Source organism: Bos indicus, chromosome 3 (genome assembly GCF_029378745.1).
Source record: "Bos indicus isolate NIAB-ARS_2022 breed Sahiwal x Tharparkar chromosome 3, NIAB-ARS_B.indTharparkar_mat_pri_1.0, whole genome shotgun sequence".
Taxonomy (NCBI): domain Eukaryota; kingdom Metazoa; phylum Chordata; class Mammalia; order Artiodactyla; family Bovidae; genus Bos; species Bos indicus.
The window spans coordinates 28,029,230-28,047,427 of NC_091762.1; the positions used below are offsets into that span (position 1 = coordinate 28,029,230).

At 46.5% G+C, this 18,198-nt stretch overlaps 1 protein-coding gene across 4 annotated transcripts in view; it reads right to left on the reverse strand.

Annotated features, from left to right (window-relative positions):
• Positions 1 to 18,198, reverse strand: part of VANGL1 (VANGL planar cell polarity protein 1) — a 59,687-nt gene that overhangs the window by 27,012 nt on the left and 14,477 nt on the right. For all 4 annotated transcript variants that reach the window (XM_070785864.1, XM_070785866.1, XM_070785862.1 and 1 more), the window contains 2 exons: positions 13,261 to 13,393; positions 8,006 to 8,613 (listed from right to left, as the gene is read on the reverse strand). In XM_070785864.1, the coding sequence (XP_070641965.1) occupies positions 8,006 to 8,613; positions 13,261 to 13,393 (741 nt within the window). The remainder of the gene's footprint in view (positions 1 to 8,005; positions 8,614 to 13,260; positions 13,394 to 18,198) is intronic.

The window sequence follows — 18,198 nt, forward strand, 5'->3', positions numbered from 1 at the left end:
GGGGCGAGTCCCTGGAAAACAGACCACACACCATTCCAGTGTGGACCCACCACCAGCCGCCCAGGGCCCTTGGGCAGACGGTAGAAACCAGGGTCACGTCCCGAGCTCCGGTCTGTCCGCTCTGCCTGGGAGCAGAGCTTGTGGGCAGATGCCGTGAGAGGGCAGCCTTCCCAGCTGTGGCTGCTGCCAGCAGGCAGCTGAGCAAACACAGGCTCACAGTGTCCAGCACCTTACACTCTCATTAAAGCCACTTTTAACAGGCACCGCAGGGCCAAACCACAAACGGCAGCTCTGAGCCCACCTTCCAAATTCTCCCACAGCAGAGCAGAGACTGAGCAAAACCTGACACTCTGCTCCTCAGCTCTTACTCATTCTTACCCTTTGTTTCCTTAGGGAGTGGGGATGGGGACTACAACTATCTTTACTGAAGAGCAGTTACACAAGAAGGTATATTTATAAAAATGAGACTGCATGCGAAGCCATAACCATAAAAATCATGAACCAAGACCTCTGGTGGTCATTTAAAAACACTCCCAACTTCAAAGGTGATGGAGCCAGGCTCTCGAGACAGCTGCTGCTGGTCTTGCATATGGAAGGGAGGGGTCCACAGCCCAGCCCGACAACCAAGCCCGATCAGCAGTGTAACTACCGGTTTTGATATTATTTGACCCAGAATCACAGACATAAGATTTCCAATGGAGCTAGATAAACCCTGAAATAACCTTAACCTCCCTAGGAGACTCTCCCTTTCTCACCTCTAACTGGAAAGCCAAAGTGCCCATGGAGAGAAACAAGGACCCCTACTCAAGCTGAGAGGAAGGAGGCATGAGCTGGAGAGAGGACAACAGGAGCTCTGTTTCACGGGGTCAGGCTATGCTCACTGATCTGTGGTTTCCTGGGGCTTTGGGGTCAAAGGTCAACAGTGTGGGGGAATGTTCCCATCCTTAGCTCAGCCACCACAGATTGGGTGGCTTAAACAACAGAAACTTCTTTTCCTACAGATTTAGAGCCTCAAAGTCAAGTTCAAGGTCTAGCCAGTTCGGTTTCTGCTGCAGACTCTCCCTGGCTTGCAGACGGCTGCCTTCTCGCTACGCTCTCATATGGTCTCTCCCCAGTCCGCATGCACCAGGGGAGAATGCACACAGGGAAGACACTAATTTAGTGTCCTTATAAGACACTAAAGACAAGACCGATGACCTCCCTGAACCTTAATCACTCCTTTAGAGGTCCTAACTCCAAATACAGCCAAACCAGGCTTTAGAGCTTCAACCTATGTATTTGTATGTGTGTTCAGTTACTCAGTTGTGTCCAATTCTTTAAGACCCTTGGGACTGTAGCCCACCAGGCTCCTCTGCCCAGGGGATTTTTCAGGCACGAATACTAGAGTGGGTTGCCATTTCCTCCTCCAGGGGATCTTCCCCACCTAGGGATCGAACCCGCATCTCCTGCATTGCAGGCGAATTCTTTACCACTGAGCCATCAACAAAGTCCCTCAACCTATGGATTTGGGGGTATGCAATTCAGCCGATAACATTCCATCTCTGGTTCCTCCAAATTCATGTCCTTCTTGCATGCAAAGCACATAAGCACATTCATTCCACAATTCCCAAACTCTGAAATTATTCCAGCATCAACTCTAAGTGTAAAGTCCAAAATCTCATCTAATCAGATATGGATGGGACTTGAGGCAAAATTCCTCCCCAGCTGTAAACTGTGAAACCACACAAGTTACGCGTTTCCAAAATTTCACGGTGAATCAGGCACAAGAGAGACATTCCCATTCCAGAAAGACATTTCCATTCCAGAAAGATGAAACTGGAAAGAACGAAGGGGCAATGGGTCCTAAGCAAGTCCAAAATCTAGCAAGGTAAATTCCATCAGATCTTAACACTTGAGAACGATCCTCTTTAGCTTAACATTTTGTCCCTGGGGCCCACTGGGGTGGCCCATCACCCTCCTAAGGCTCTGTGGCCTGGCCCTGCCAATGGAACCAGGCCCACTGAAACCAAGGCAGGGGACCATCGTCTGAATCCAGGAAGAAGCAGCCTTGCCCCTGAGCCTGTGGAGGAGTGATGATCCTGAATCACCTTTGGAGTCATTCTCTTTTCCTGAAGGATAATGCATGTTCACGGCATTCCCTCATTTTAAAACACTTTCTCTGTTTCCTTTAGTCTCAGTTGACAGTGTTTCTACTGGCATAATCCCATCTTTATTCCTGGCTTCTGCTGAGATGACTGATTCCATCCCTGGTTCACACCTATACTAATCTCCTTATCAAACGGCTGTCAGTCACCTGTTGGTGTTCTCTTTAGTACATGCTTCCTCATTTTTTTGCAATATGGATAAGCTGAGAATCATTCAATTCTTCAAGTTCTGGTTACCTTTTGCTTAACAATTCCTTCTTCAATTCCTCTCTTTTCTTCATTTTAAAATAAGGAGTAAGGAGGACTCAAGCTGTACCTTCCATAGTTTGCTTAGAAATCTCTTCAGCTAAAAAACCCAATTTCATTGCTTGCAAGTTCTACCTTCCACAAAACATTAGAACAGAAACATAATCCCATGAAGTTCTTTGCCATTTTATTACAGAGATCACCTTTTCTTCATTGTTCAAATACATGTTCCTTGTTTTCTCATTTATAGCTATGAATTTTGGAGGGAACATAGTCTACAATAGTTCTAACACAATGCTGCAACCATGCACAATCATAAATTTCCACTGTTTGAAAATCAATCCAAGAATCATTTCTTCTAATGCATGAGTGGTTCTGTGAGCAGTAACCAGACCTTTGATTAAAAGGTCCATGGTCAACGCCAATGTATAAGGTACTCTTAGTCTCAATGAATGAAACATTGAGTTAAAAAAACCCGGCTGGCTGGATTAGGCAAAATGGAGCTTCAGCAATCTGAGTATCTCACACAACGGGTCACTGTGAATAGACAAGTTTCGCAGAAGACCAAGATGAGAGTTAACTCTGCTTTTGTGGCTTCTGTGTCTTTCTCCTTGTTTATGACTATCAGCTATCACCCTCCTCTGATGTTCACATGACCTCTGTACAGCAGCTCTTTCTCTGATGTAAAATATGTTACTTCTGGACTCTGGGAGGAATTGAAGTTAATAATTAAATTTTTTAGAACTATAAGTATGTGCAGGCTCTGAAAATGAGAGCCTGAGGTTGTCTTGGGAGCCTGCCACACCATGTACCCTACTGAACCAACCCTTCCAAAAGTCCCTAACTTGTGCAGTCCTTGCTCCTTAAATCTGGGCTGGGGCTTTGACTTGCTCTAAGAAGAGAATGCAACGCAAGGTACTGGTTGAGTTCCAGGCCTAAGCCTTAACAGGCCTGAGAACTTCTGCTTAGGAGCCTGAGACGTTGCAGTACACGAATGAAGAAACTACTCCCCAGGGGGAAGGCCCTCTGGGGAAGAAGAGAACCACAGAATAACCTGGACAGGAGAGCAGCCCAATCCCAGTTGACTCACCACAGGACTGCAATCACACAGGGACCATTGGCCAGACCAGCCAAAGAACTGCCCAGCTGAGCCCTGCCCACAGAACTATGAGAAATAATAATGTTGCCAAAACTAGTAAGTTTTAGGGTAGTTTTAACAGCAACAAATAAAAGAGGTGTTCTTTGGGACATGTGACAAACAGAAAGTTAAAAAGGTTTGACCAGACAAAGGCTCAAACCTACTTGCTACTGTGGTCATGACGCAGAGGTCTGCTTTTGACTGCTTGAATGAAAGAACCAATGGGGCTAAGGAATGACTGCAGAGTGGGGGCCAGGCATCTCTGACAGTGCTCTTCATCCCTTCCTGTCCAGCCCTGAAGCTATGATTTAAATGAGACAGAATAATGCGTATAAAAATAGCTAGCACTCAGCTCGGCTCACAGTAAGCACTCAAAAAGTGCTTAAAAATTTCACTCATGCATTCTTAAAGCAGCGAACATGAACACATACGTTCCTGGGCACCATGGTGAAATGCTTAAGATCACCCTGGAACCAGCCTGGGCTCAAACCCTACCTCCCACAATTATAAGCTGTATGGCCACAGACAACCTATGTAACTCCTCCAAGCCCCAGTTTCCTCATCTGAAAATGAAGAAAACATGCCTACCTTGCAGGACTGCTGTGATGATTAAGTGATTTACATGGTAAGAGTTTAGAAGGTGCCTAGCATATGGCAAGGACTACATCACTGCTAACTGGTAAGGTTTCCACTGCTGTTGCTTTGTTCTGCCACTTGGATTCAGTCAGTCAATTGTACTAGCTGCTATGCTCGAACAGTCACAGTGTTTACCTTTAAAGATTTCAAAACTGAGAAATCATTAATGAGGATCACTAAACATCATTTCAAGTCTCTTTTCTCCTGGGTTTCTCTCCATATATAGTCAGCTAGTGACTGGGGACTTCCCTGGTGGTCCAGTGATTAGGACTCCACGCTCCCAATACAGGGGGCCCAGGTTCTACCCCTGGTCAGAGAACCAGATCCCACATGCCAAAACCAAGAGTTCGAATGCCCTAAGAAAGATTCTGCATGCCACAACTAAGAATCCTGCATGCCACAATGAAGATAAAAGATTCCTCATGCCACAATTAAGACCTGGCACAGCCAAATAAATATTTTATAGATTCTTAAAAAAAAAAAAAAAGTGTTTGGTGAAATCCTGGAAAAGTGAGCAACTCACTGTGAGAATGTGGCCAGGAAAACATGTGAAGCATGTGTGTAGAATTACAATGTGCTGAAACCACAGGATGCCGTGGAGAATGTGGGGACGGGGTGTGAGGCACAGGAACACGTTGGTTCCTTGAGGCCTCAAGTATGGCCCTAACCTATGGCTTGGGGCCCTCAACTATAAAGGGTAACACCACCACAGCACCTGCCCCCACCCCAGTGGCAGCAAGGAGGGGAAAGGGAGACATCTGAAAAGCCCCGTTAACCCCTGCAGCACTGGGCAAATGTTAGAAGTATCTTAATCTCCTTTGGTATTTCACTTTGCACAACAGGAACCTTTTCCGTTTCTGAAAGTTTTCAAATAAGCCCCCAAAAGCCATTCCAGCCAACAAGCAAGGCTCCTAAAAGTAACTTTTATGAGAGCTAAGGAAACAGGGATTTTCTTTAAGACACTAAAGATGAGGCATTCTTCTGTTTTCAAAAATACCTCAGCTGACTCTATAAAAGTGCCTGAAAACAAAGCAACAAAAGACCCTGCCATCACTCTGCACCTCAGCCCAACAGGTCACTGCTGGGGGAGGAACTTACATAACAGAGGGCGGACCATCCTGATTCCTGATTTTGACGACCCGCTATTCTGCTCCCCAGGACCTGCTCTTTGTCTATGCCAATTCCCTTTTCCCTCCTGTCTTTTTCTACACTTTACAAAAGAGCTCAGACGTTCTATTTCTGGCCCAGTGACTCTTCCAGCCGCTGCTGGGTTTAGACCAGATTTAGCCCAGGGCTCGGCAGGTGACAGGCGCGCTCAGGCCAGCAGGGAGAGATGGATGCCAAATCTGTCCCAGGTCTCACAGCCTGACTGTCTCATGGGCAGCCAGGCCCACCTGAGGGCTCTGTGAGTGAAGATGCCTCTCCTTCCCTGGCCATCTTTCCACCCCACAACCAGGGTCTCCACACAAGGGACAAGGGGGTCCTTATGAAAGCAGGAGAGGAGGAAAACCTATGGTCCTGAGGAGGAGTCAGAAGGAAGATACAGGGCCAGCCCAGGCCACCTTCTGTCTCCTGGGTGAGCTGGGGAAGGAGGCTTCAGGGTTAGCCAGTATGGACGGGGCAGCTGTCGGTCATGGTGAGGACAACTCTGAGGCGTCTATGATAAGCCCTGGGCCGCAGAGAACACCCAGCCTGCCTCCCGGGTGAGGGCATCTCTGGCCAGTGCACCCTGTGGTAAGGAACCAGCACCACTCACGACTGTCTGAACATACCACGGCACGCATCCTGGGGCTGTTTTATGTGTCCCCTCCCCGCTCCCACCCTGGCCCAGCATGCAGAGCAAGCAGTGTTGGAACATGGAAGCCCCTGGAGGGGGTCAGCCCCACTGCATGGACTACTTAAAGTGAGAAGTCACCCTTCCCTTTTCCACCCCTGCAGGTGGGATTCACACAGCTAGGGCTGAGCCAAAACTCAAAACCATGGCAGACTCACTATGGGCTAGTGTCCTAGCTACTGACATTGACAGAGTTCCAAATGTCACTTCTCTCTCTGTAACCAGAGCTGGATTTCTCTCCACCCTCCTGATTCGGGCTAAACCTGTCCATTCCGGAGACAGATGTGGGGTTGGGCTTTATTGCTGTCACTGTCTGAAGTGCCCTCCTCCTCTTGGGTTCCCACCCATTCCAAGGCCTGTGTCAGCAACCGTCCACTGGTCTGTCTCCAAGGAGTTTTGGGACAAAGCTGGGAGGCAGCGACCCTGTGCCTCTGGAGCTCTGCACACAGCAGACATTTAATACAAGCCTGCTGGTCATTCTCCAATGTAAAATATTGGGGAAAAAAGCTGTCTGAGATGAATAAGCAGCAGTGACTTACTTGCCTTCAGAGCCCCACGGGCACCCACAAAGGACTCAATACACCTGGCTTTGCAGCACCAAGCATGGGAATCAGACACTGATTCCCTTCAAGGACTGGTCAAGGTGGCACAGTCCTCGACTGCTAAACCACCCAGTCCTCGGGTGGTATGAGCTGAGCCACAGAAATGACAGATCCATGCCAATACCGAGATGGTTTGGCAGTATAACTGACTCCAAACCAGAGTTAGGCCACCTCCCCCAGCCCCAGCCAAAAACATGACAAAGCCCATTGTTCTGATCCCCACTAAGGTGCCCTTGCCATCTTGGCTGCTCTGCAGTATCACAGCAATGACAGCTACCACCAACAAAGCACATACCATATGCCAAGCAGATACACACATTGACATATATTGCCCGAGGAGGCAGGAGAGCCCCGTGAGAAGACAATGTCAGACATCTCAGATTGTTCTCTCACCTGTAACCACCTGGGTGCCAACCGTGTGCCATGCTCTAGGTCAGGCACTGAGGATGCAAAGAGGAGTAAAATGCAGCACCTGTCCTCTGGAGCCCACAGTTGGTGCAAGAAAACAGAAGAATAGGCCAGTGACACAAAGTGAGAAATGCTACAATGAGGACATTAACTCAGGCCTGGCTTCATGGGGTCTGCTAGATTCTGCACAAAGCTAGCCATGTTCTTTTGTATTAATTACTTAAAACCCCTAAAGCCCTGTTTCCTCATCTGAAATACAGATGAGCTTTATGAAGACAATCTATATGATGTGCTTATCTCAAGGTAAATAAAAACAAAGCAGAACAAAATACTGAATACAATAAATAATGATCACTCTTTTTGTTAATCACAAAATAATTAGATTTTGTGTATAGATTTCAAATATGACATCTTAAAGTATTTCTAGTTTTTTCTCATGTATACATTTTCAACTCTTACAAGTTTAGAGTCTCTAATCTACACCTGATTCTTTACTGGAAGGTCACTAGGGTGACCATATAATTTATTGCCCAAATCAGAAAACCTCTGAGAGTGGGGGAGAAAGGAATGATTAATAATTCCACTGGGACAACACGGTAAACCAGATGTACCATTATGAACAAAACTGTTGATCACTCCATCATTCACAGGCTGATTTTGGGGGCAGGGTCAGCAGCCATCACTAAGGCTTCCTTTCTCCATCATTCTTAAGAGCTGTGAACAATTTTGGAAACAGGCCCAACAAAACTCCAACCTGGAAGACAGCCAGTCCCTGTGACATGCCATCCAGAATTCAGCAAAGTCAACGTACGTGAATTTCCCCCTCCACACACACACATACACACACAGCTCCTCCCAAAATCTGAAAAAAAAGAGTCAGACCCTGGTCTTGCTCTTGGCACCTGGCAACATCCCTCACTTGCTGTGGACTTAACTGTCTTCTAGCAAAACAGCAGTGGTCCTTTCCGCCCCCGGAAAGGAGGAAGAGCCCCCTCACCTCAGGTGTCCCAAGCTGTAGAAGCGGGACTCGCCGTCGGTGGAGCGGACCACCTGCAGTGTGAACATGGGCTGCAGCTGTCTGAGCTCTAGCAGGACGACGGCCAGGTAGTGGATGAAGAGGAGCGCGTCCACGAGAGAGACGGCATATTGCACGATGCCCTGGTAATTTCGGTCCCGCGAGTCCAAAATGCGGACCCCGTAAAAAAGCCAATAGGAGACCACGAAGAGAAAGATGAGGACCAACAGGAGGGCACGGAACACGAAGATCCGCGGCATGTCAGCTCTCTGCTTGCGGAAAAACAGCGCCCAGGTCCCGATGAGCAGAATGAGGAGCTTGAATGCCACGGAGATGAAGAGTCCCTCGCAGATGGTGCCGCAAGGCTCCAGCTCGTCCCGCCACAAGATGGGGGGCAGCAGAATGAAGGCAATGGGGGTGAGGAAGACCAGGAGTCCGAGCACCGCAGCCACGGTGAGCCCCAGGTAGCGCCTACAGTCCAGCCCCACGCTGTCCTCCATATCCTTGCTGATGCGGGCAATGTCCTCCTGTGAGATGCTGTGCTCCGAGGTGCCAGTGATGGCTGTGGTGGTCTCGCCCCAGTTGTCATCCTGATGGGGAGAGAACAGTGAGGACCGACAGCCACATGGCACACTGCAGGTTAAAGCCACAAAGCCCACAGAAGCATGGGGGACAGGAGGGCCCACCTTCTTCGACCACAATCCACATGTGTGGGCTTCCTGGGAAATGAAGCTGATACACACATAGGCTTTCCGGGAAATGAAGGCTTAACTCTTTAAATAGAGGAATGTTTTAACTATGACAATTTTTCTTGAAGTTTTGCAAACTATACCGTATATTTACCTTTTCCAACAGAAAAAAACATAACTTAACCTGTTTGTTGGGTGATTTATTATTACAACAGTGACTATCACCCACTGTGTTGGAATTCCTGAGAGGCTCGGTGATAGACAATCTGCTGTTAGAAAATTGTGTGCAAGTTCACCTACAGCCCAAGGAGAAGACCTTCTGCATTTCCTTCTTGATTCACGACTGGGCTATAAAGGCTTACAAAGTCTATCTCTCAGAAGTGGGGAGTAATAGTAGTCTGTGCCCTCTAGGAGTTCTGAGGAGTGGAGATCTTGCACAGGAGGGAACTTACATGGTTATGTACCAATCAAAGCCCGCCTATAGTTGGTACACACATTTTTTTAAACCTCCATAATGTCTTTAAGACCCATTTAGTAGGTATCAAGCACTCTCTGATATTTCTCATTGAACAAGCAAAACAGATTCTAGTATCGATGGCCCAGACAGCTCAAAAATTCCTTCTTAAACATGAGTTCCTGTGACAAATTGAGCATCAAAGGTATAAAAATACTGAGACTGAGACTTCCCTGGTGGTCCAGTGGCTAAGACTCTACGCTCCCAATGCAGGAGGCCCAGGTTCGATCCCTGGTCAGGAAACTAGATCCCACACGCCACAACTAAAGATCATGCCGGCCGCGGCAAAGATGGAAGATCCGTGTGCTGCGACTAAGACCCAGTGCAGCCAAATAAGTAAATAAATAAAAATAAACTTTACAAAATACCAAGATTACTAGAATGTGTGTCTTTTACTATCTTGCTTTCGCTTGCTTTTTAGAGTCTGTGGTTGTTTGGAGCAACTGTCTCCTCACTTAACATGATCCAGTTGTCAGGGTTTTAAACAGTTTTGCTATTTCTCTGGCAACGATGACTCCATTCCAAAGCAACAACAGAGCAAGAAGACAATGAAAAGCCACACTGGGTCCAAAGGGGTTTGCCTCAGAAATTTGTGTATATGATTTAAATTGGAAAAAACAGTCAGATATGGTGGTAAGCTGGGTGAAATTAATGCCTAAGATTCCAATTTCAAAAAATCTAGTCTAAGTTAATAGCTGAATCGGCAAGCTAGAGATCTCACAGCTAAATGATAATCTCAAATCTAGCAACAATAAATAAATATGATTCATGAGATGCATAGGCTACAGAAAGAAGCAACAGTGGTGTCAATAAAGATCTGAACCTATGAACAGATAGTTCTTTGCCTCAGAAAGTTACAAGTATCATGTACTAAGAGAGAAGTTGTTATTTAAGATAACAGCCAGAAGCAACCACTGTTCTCTCATTGCTGGTGGAAGTACAGATGGTACAATCACTCTTGAAAACTGGTCTGGTAGTCTCATACAAACGTGACTTTACACTTAACTGGATAGCCCCAGTAATTCCACTTCCAAGCTTTTACCCCAAATAAATGAAAACATATGTCCACAAAAAGGTTTGCACAAGAATGTTCTTAATAGTTTTATTTTCATAATAGCCCAAAATGATGCAACTCAAATGTCTATCCATAGGAAGAAGAATGGATAACAAATTGTGGTATATGCATACACTAGAACACTCTTGCTGAAATATAGCAAAACATGGATAAATCTCAAAGTTATGATGCTGAGTGAAAAAAGGTCCAAAACAAAAAAATATGATTCCAATTACATTAAATTCTAAAACAGGCAAAACTAATCTATAGTGATTGAATGAAAGCAAGGCTTGCCTTAGAGGGGGCTGGGGGCAGGGATTGACTGGGAAAACATAAGAGAACTTTCTAGAGTGATAGAAATATACATTTTAATAGCAGTGCGGGTTATATGGACTTATTCAGCTGTTACAACTTCTTGAATTATACACTTAAGATCTGTTCATATCTCTGGGTAAATTTACTTCAATTCTGTAAAAAGAAAAAAATCACAAGCATGGGCAGAAATGGCTACACATTCAAAGACGGACAACTTGCTAAGGTGAGTCTGTTGTTGTTTAGTTGCGACCCCATAGACTGTAGCCCACCATGCTCCTCTGTCCATGGGATTTTCCAGCAAGAATACTAGAGTGGGTTGCCATTTCCTTCTCCAGGGGATATTCCTGACCCAGGGATCAAACCTGCATCTCCTGCATTGCAGGTGAGTTCTTTACCACTGAGCCACCTGGGAAGCCAACAGTTTAGTACAAATACGTTATTTTGTTACACTCTTAGTGACAGCAAACACTGGATCCCATGTTTTGCACTGGGCCTAATATTCAGTTGATGATGAGTAATGAAATAATTATCACTAGTGTTGTGGTTATTTGGCTGATATTGCTGATTTGGTTACTCATCCTTTTTCCTGCCAAAGAGTTGCTAACTAAATCCCCTGTCCATTTTAATAATGTGTGCACACTTGTGCCCCAAAATGAAGATGTCCAAGGTCTTCCCAAGCTTGAGGTTCTCAGAATAGAAAGGATCTCAGACCCTCTAACTCAATCCCCTAGATTTTCAGTGAAGAAAATGAGGCCCAGAACGGTTGGACATGCCCAAAGTCACATAGGTGCTGAGAAGTACAGCCTCCAAATGTCCACTTCAGTGCTTTTCCCTGAATGTAACTTTAGAGTCAGCCACAAGATGTAGACATGACAAATGAACTGCCTTCACAGTAGACCACCAGCACCCGTGAATTCATCCAAGAAGAAACTGACCCCTGTAACACTTAAGGGTGGTCCAATCTTAAGACTAGCCCAATCCATTCAACCATTCCTCTGGCCCTCTGGCTCTCCATCCCTATGACTGTCCCAGAGCCAAGGCAGGAAGTGCAACAGTCAGGACTAAAGTCATTTACTTATCACTGAACAAACGTCACATTCAACCACAACTGCAGCTTTGGCTTCTAACAGCATCTCGTGTGCTCTGAAGAATTCCAATTTCAGTCCATATATCTGCTTACCAATGCATATCTGTCTGTACTTGTAAGAACGTACAGATATATGCTTATCTGTATCTTGCTGTGCAGGCACCCATTCGTTTATTTGGGGCCAAAGCTGGTCATGCATATACTTCAGGAGAGTATGCAAACATGTTTCTGAGTATAACTCAGATGTTTATTTAAATCAACTGGACTGTGAGACCAGAGAAGGCAATGGCAACCCACTCCAGTACTCTTGCCTGGAAAATCCCATGGACAGAGGAGCCTGGTAGGCTGTAGTCCATGGGGTCGCTAAGAGTCAGACACGACTGAGCGACTTCACTTTGACTTTTCACTTTCATGCATTGGAGAAAGAAATGGCAACCCACTCCAGCGTTCTTGCCTGGAGAATCCCAGGGATGGGGGAGCCTGGTGGGCTGCCGTCTCTGGGGTCACACAGAATCGGACACGACTGAAGCGACTTAGCAGCAGCAGCAGCAGCAGGACTGTGAGACAGTTGGAACCCAGAGAGAAGAACACAATGTTTTCTTTTTAAAAATTAATAAATAGACAATACTTTAAAAGTGGGTGATTTGGGGACTTCCCTGGCAGTCCAGTAGGTAAGACCTCGCGTTCTAACACAAGAGGTACAGCTTTGACCCCTGTTTTGGTAGCTAGGATCCCATATGCCTTGCGGCCGAAAAACCAAAACATAAAACAGAAACAGCATCAAGACAAATTCAATAAAAAAAACTTTAAAAATAGTCCACATCAGAAAAAAAAATCTTAAAAATTAGGTGATTTCACATTAAATCCTAATTTCCAGCTTTTCTTAAATATTGCAAGACCCAGGAACACTGAATTCCTGCATTCTTGCACAGTAATAAGCATTCACAGCTGAGAAGCTGCCACTCGTTTGACAGAAGAAACATTCTCCAGGTGCCAGACTCCATCACTCCATGCTACAGCCCTGACGTTGATGTACCACACAGATTGCTATTTATCCCCAAGCTAGCCTGATATATTCTTGCTCTTCTGTGTAACCCAGGGCCTATTTCACTCACTTCTATTTCCCTAACAGGCATCTAAGTGTGTGGCCTCTGGGTTGGTGAGGCTCCATCTGGGCTGTCCTAACTTTTCTGCTCCTCTTCCCAACATGACTTAGGGGCTCTGGAGAGCGAGCTTCCTTCTCTTCTATACTGTTCTGCTTTGCAATGAGTCTCCAGAGCCCACAGCCTGCAACTTTGCCATCTCCGTCCTGTCATCGGCCCTTGCTGGCTTCTTTTCAACACCATTCCAAGCAAGCCAACCAATCACACTTCAGAATAATCCTCAAGCTGGCCAATAGCAGGACAGGCTGTTCTTAGACCAACAAGAAACCACGGGACATAGATAAACTAATTAACATGCTAGAAAAATAAAGATAAAAACCCAAGAGAACCTGTGGCAACAAGACTTAGGAAAACATTTACAGAAAAGAAGCCTGATCAAGCGGCAGTGTACTTACAGACTGCCTTTGATCCTTACCTGAGCTTCCTCTGTCCGAGCAGAATCATTTGCCAACAGGGGCTCTCCAGTGGGAGCTTGAATGGTGACAGATTTTTCTGACCCTCTGCCATCTTTATTCCGGGGTGACTTGTGCCTCTCTCTATTTCTTTCCCTGAAAAAACACGAAAGATAATCAACTAGCACATTTATATCACATTAATTAACCCTCATCAAAACATGTTATGAATTTTATCTTGAATTTATGAAAATTCTGCAGATACACACACACACACACACACACACACACACACACACACACACACACTGTGCCAATCCCTACCCACTGCCACCCCCACTGTGAGGAATAAGTTGATCTTTATTCCCTACTTAACTATTTTCTTTCTGGCACTCTAAGACCCAAAACAAAGACTGTCACTCCTTCTCTCTCAACAGTGGTCATATTTTTTCAAAGTCTAATATTGTGAATTTTAGAATTTCTGTAGATAAGGCACATTTCACGGTAAGATTACTGATTTGATTTGATTATAATTTGCCTAAACTTATTTTCTAGGACATTATTTTATTGGGACAACACAGCAAAATACCTAAGCTTCGGTCTGCCCCAAAAAATCTGGGACACACTGTCAACCCTACACCTTTGGACAAGAGAAGAAAGGAGATTCTAAACCAAGAGAATCACTTATTTCTCTTTCCTACAAATTCAAAACTAAAAGTCATTCTCATAGGTTCTAGATGGACTCAAGGCACCTACAGAAACAGACAAAAGCCGGGACAAATGACACCAAGAGGTACACACATAAGCGTGTGTGTGTGTGTGTGTGTGTGTGTGTGTGTGTGTGCATGCACCTTTTCTCTAAGGAAAGCAGGCTGCTGCATCATTTTACCCCAGATGAACTTCCTGCGTGGTCTTCTAGGGTGACTAGGAAAGCACTCTGCTGTGGGTCAATGCTGAAATTACGAAAGGAATTAACCACTGTGCAAGTCATGACCTGGGCACTAACCATCGATGAAGACTGGTACCCCCAAGCCAAACTGTGAATGGTCCACCCAGGAGCCCCACCAAAGGAGCCCCTCAGTGACCAAGAACAAGCTCCCTCGACTTCTGTCCTACAGGTCGCCCTGACGTCAGTCCCCCGTTCTTTACCCGGGTGTCGTCCTCCCCAAGGTTTCCGGGGAGAACAGGAGTATCGCACACACACTGCAGAGACGCACAGTCAGATTTTGGTTCTGTCCTATGTGATGCACGAGCTTGCACAAGTTCAACCTGCCAACGAAGGAAAGTGTCTCACGAGTGGCTCAAAGCGTCAAGTCACGAGCCCCGGCAGTTGGTGACCTTGAAGACCTTGAAGGGAGTTCAGGGCAGAAAGTAGGAATGAGACCATCTATCCTCTGGGAAAACTGGCAGAACAGGACTTCAGACAAGATATTTTCAGGAGAAAGTTTTATGAACCCAATTTCTCACATCTTTTCATACTTAGAAAAGCACTAAAATCATTAAGAGATCATTTGCTCCTCGTGACCAGCAGCAACCTTCTACCAAGATGTGGGCTTAATTGCATGGACCCCCTTCGTCAAGTCATATACATGCTCACCCCCCAGCCCCCACCACCTCTTTGGAGCAGTTCCTCAGAGCTATCTGAGATGCTGTCTTCTGTGCGTTAGTTCTCAGGAAGCCCCAAATAAAAGTGAACTCATAGCCCCCATGCTGTGTGTTTTAATCAACAAACCTCTGAAAACCTCAGTTTTACCATCTATAAAATGGGGATAATAATCACACCACATAGATATTGGGATGTGAAATAATACATAGTAGCAATAATATTAACAAAAGCTATAATTATTGCTGTTACCATCAGCACTTGGCAAAGAATGGTGACTTGATTTGGTGAAGCAGAGTACGCGTTCCTTGGAGAAAGATGAAAAAGAAGCTTTTAACATACAATCAACCCCTCTTACCTTGCACAGTATTTCTCCTATTAACCTACTTAGCTAACAGAATCACATGCAGACTTCCTGTGGTCAGACTTCTGCCTTATCCATACCTCCCTAGGATAAGCCCTGGTTAATTCATTGGAAGGGGAGGGAGGCTCCAGCCGTCCCAGAGACGCTTTCAGTGACAGCATCTCTAATCCCTAAGGCATAATCTATCATTACTGCTGCTGCTGCTGCTAAGTTGCTTCAGTCGTGTCCGACTCTGTGCGACCCCATAGACAGCAGTCCACCAGGCTCCCCCGTCCCTGGGATTCTCCAGGCAAGAACACTGGAGTGGGTTGCCATTTCCTTCTCCAAATCTATCATTACAATCTACTGCTAAATAAGAGTCCAGAAAGAGATGTGTTCTCATCAACACTGATGTTTTATTTTAACTGGGCAACTAGGGAAATGGCTAAGAGATTTTGTTTGTTTATCCAGAGATGTGTCTCACTGATAATCACTCTGCTCCCCACCCCAATGCGCAGAGCACTTTCTCAGTCATGTCAAACTCTTATGGCCCTATGGACTGTAACCCACCAGGCTCTTCTGTCCATGGAATTCTCCAGGCAAGAATACTGGAGTGGGTTGCCATTTCCTATTCCAGGGGATCTTCCCGACCCAGGGATCGACCCATGTCTCCTGCGTCTCCTGCAACGGCAGGTGGATTCTTTACCACTGCGCCACCCAGAGACCCCAAAGAGTACCTTACCAAGTGCTTTATTATATAAAACTTGTTCAATCCCAATAATAACTCTATGTGGTATTATTGTTCCCATCTTATATATGAGGAAACTGAGGCTTATGGAGGTTGAGTGACTCCCCAGAGTTAGAATAAGGGGCAGAGTAGGGTGTGGACCCACTCTCTTGATTCAGACCCACTATGCTGCACCATTTGAAGAGCAAATGGAAGATTTTGTAGCCTAAGTATTCCTAATGCTCATTCTCACACCCTGAACTTGAACTACCAGAACTGCGGAATCTGCCTTTGAAGCTACTTCTAGAAGTCATGACTGGACCCTGACCTTGGAGAACACAAAGCAGTGTGCCCAACACTCTGGCCTGCCAAAGACAACCACTTCAAAAGGACTCACAGTGAGAAACAATAAGCGATTTGGGAGCGATTTCCCATGTGTCTGGTCAGTCTTAGAATGAGCTGTTTAGACTAAGTCTGGAATCACTGCTCCCCAGGGCCCCACCTCAGCCAGGCCAGACCGAGGCACCTCCTCTCCTCCCTCTGTCCCCACTTTCCCCAACTGCTCTCACATCTATCACTGTCCTGCCATTTGCCAAGTCACGTGCCCCCCTGACCCATCGATCTATTCACTGGGCCCACAGGTCAAATCCTGTGACAGCACAAATTCCACCGGCAATCAAAATTCTTTCACTGTGTGCCAATTCCTGCAGCCTGAACACTACTAGGGCCAGAAGCAGGCAGGGAACCACTCAGGGTTGGAAACAGCCTCCTGGGGGCCAGCCATCCCTCGACCTGACCCCAGTGGGCCTAGTCTGGTTTTTAAAGGGCCCAACAGTTCCCAAAGGAGAGGCAATCTCTACAATTCCCCTGGCAACAGCAGAGCTAAACCAGATAGCAACTACTACCTGATAACCCCCGGAAGGTTTCTCATCCTCCAAAACCGAAACCCTAAACCAGCGCTTTTCAAGATTTGAATGTACAGACAAGCCACCTGAGGTGCAGATTAAGTACAGATTCGCTGGCCCCACCCCCAGAGAAATAGTCTGGAGCAGAGAGACAACAGGAATCTGCCCTTTTCATCAGCACCCCCAGCTGATTAGGATGCAAGAAACTGCTCAAGGTTCTCCCACCCAAATGCTGCTCAGGGAGGAGGTAGGTGGGATAACTTGGAAATCGCCCTGTTTGTGAAATGCCCTGTATACGGCGAGGGCCTGATAATGGGAGCCGTGTGAGTGCAATGCTTAGCTATACAGTGTACAGTGTGGCTTCTACAATAAAACAGCATTAAGTGGATGAGGCTGGGAGTGGGACTCAGGACACTCTGCACTGGGTGCAGAACCAAGAGCTTTCCATATGCTGTCAAGTAAGGGGCCAATGGAAAGCTGACCCTATCAACTCAACGTGGGCTGCGCATCATGCTGGTCCTTGTTGAGGGAGCAAGACCTGTTGCACAGCTTTTGTAAAAATCACTGGTCCTGAATGACTGCTCTGGGAAGGTGCCTGAGCCTGGACTACGTAGAGAAGTCCAGCAAAAATGCTGCCATACAGCACTTTCCAGAATGCAGAGCTATGAGCCCAGTATGGCTGCCTCACTGCACTGGTACCCAAACGTTCATCCCCAGAGTGTTAACTGCTGTGATGTCAAGGACGTGCCAAGTACCTATGGGAGAGCCCCCCCTCCACACAGTGGTGAAGACCATCAGTTCACCATGTCTAAAAGAAACAGGAGACAAGGGGTAGGCTACCAAACCACTGAAAGGGTCTTTCAAACACAAGAGCACCAGGTGTCTTTCCAGCTCCACCTGAATTGTCTTGATCATCTACACACCTTTGCTGGGCAGGTGTGTCAGCCACAGGAATCCTTGTATCTTTATCTCTGAGCCTGTCTCCATGGAGCATCTGCCTGTACTGAGTAAAGATAAGTCAGGTTTGGGGGGGCAAGCAATAACACGTTGGAGGCCGGGCATCTGTCTGTACCTGCAGGTGTGTGCGTGTGCACATGTGTTTAGGCGATCCTAGAGCTGAGCTCTGGGAGGGTGCTGTAAAGTCTCTCTCACTCCAGTCAGAATCCCCACTGAGCCCCAGACCATTCCCACTTACGATCGGCATTTCCTGGGAAGATGATTGGGCTCTATTTCTGGTGTTTGTCTATTTCTATTTGGGGGAAAGCCGGCCGCACCGGTTACTCCTCCCTTTCCTTCTCTACCACCACCCACTACCTGTCCTTTCTCTCCACCGACTGCAGGGCCTGGCTGTCTGCTTCCTCTCGGGTGGGAGGGCTGGGCACG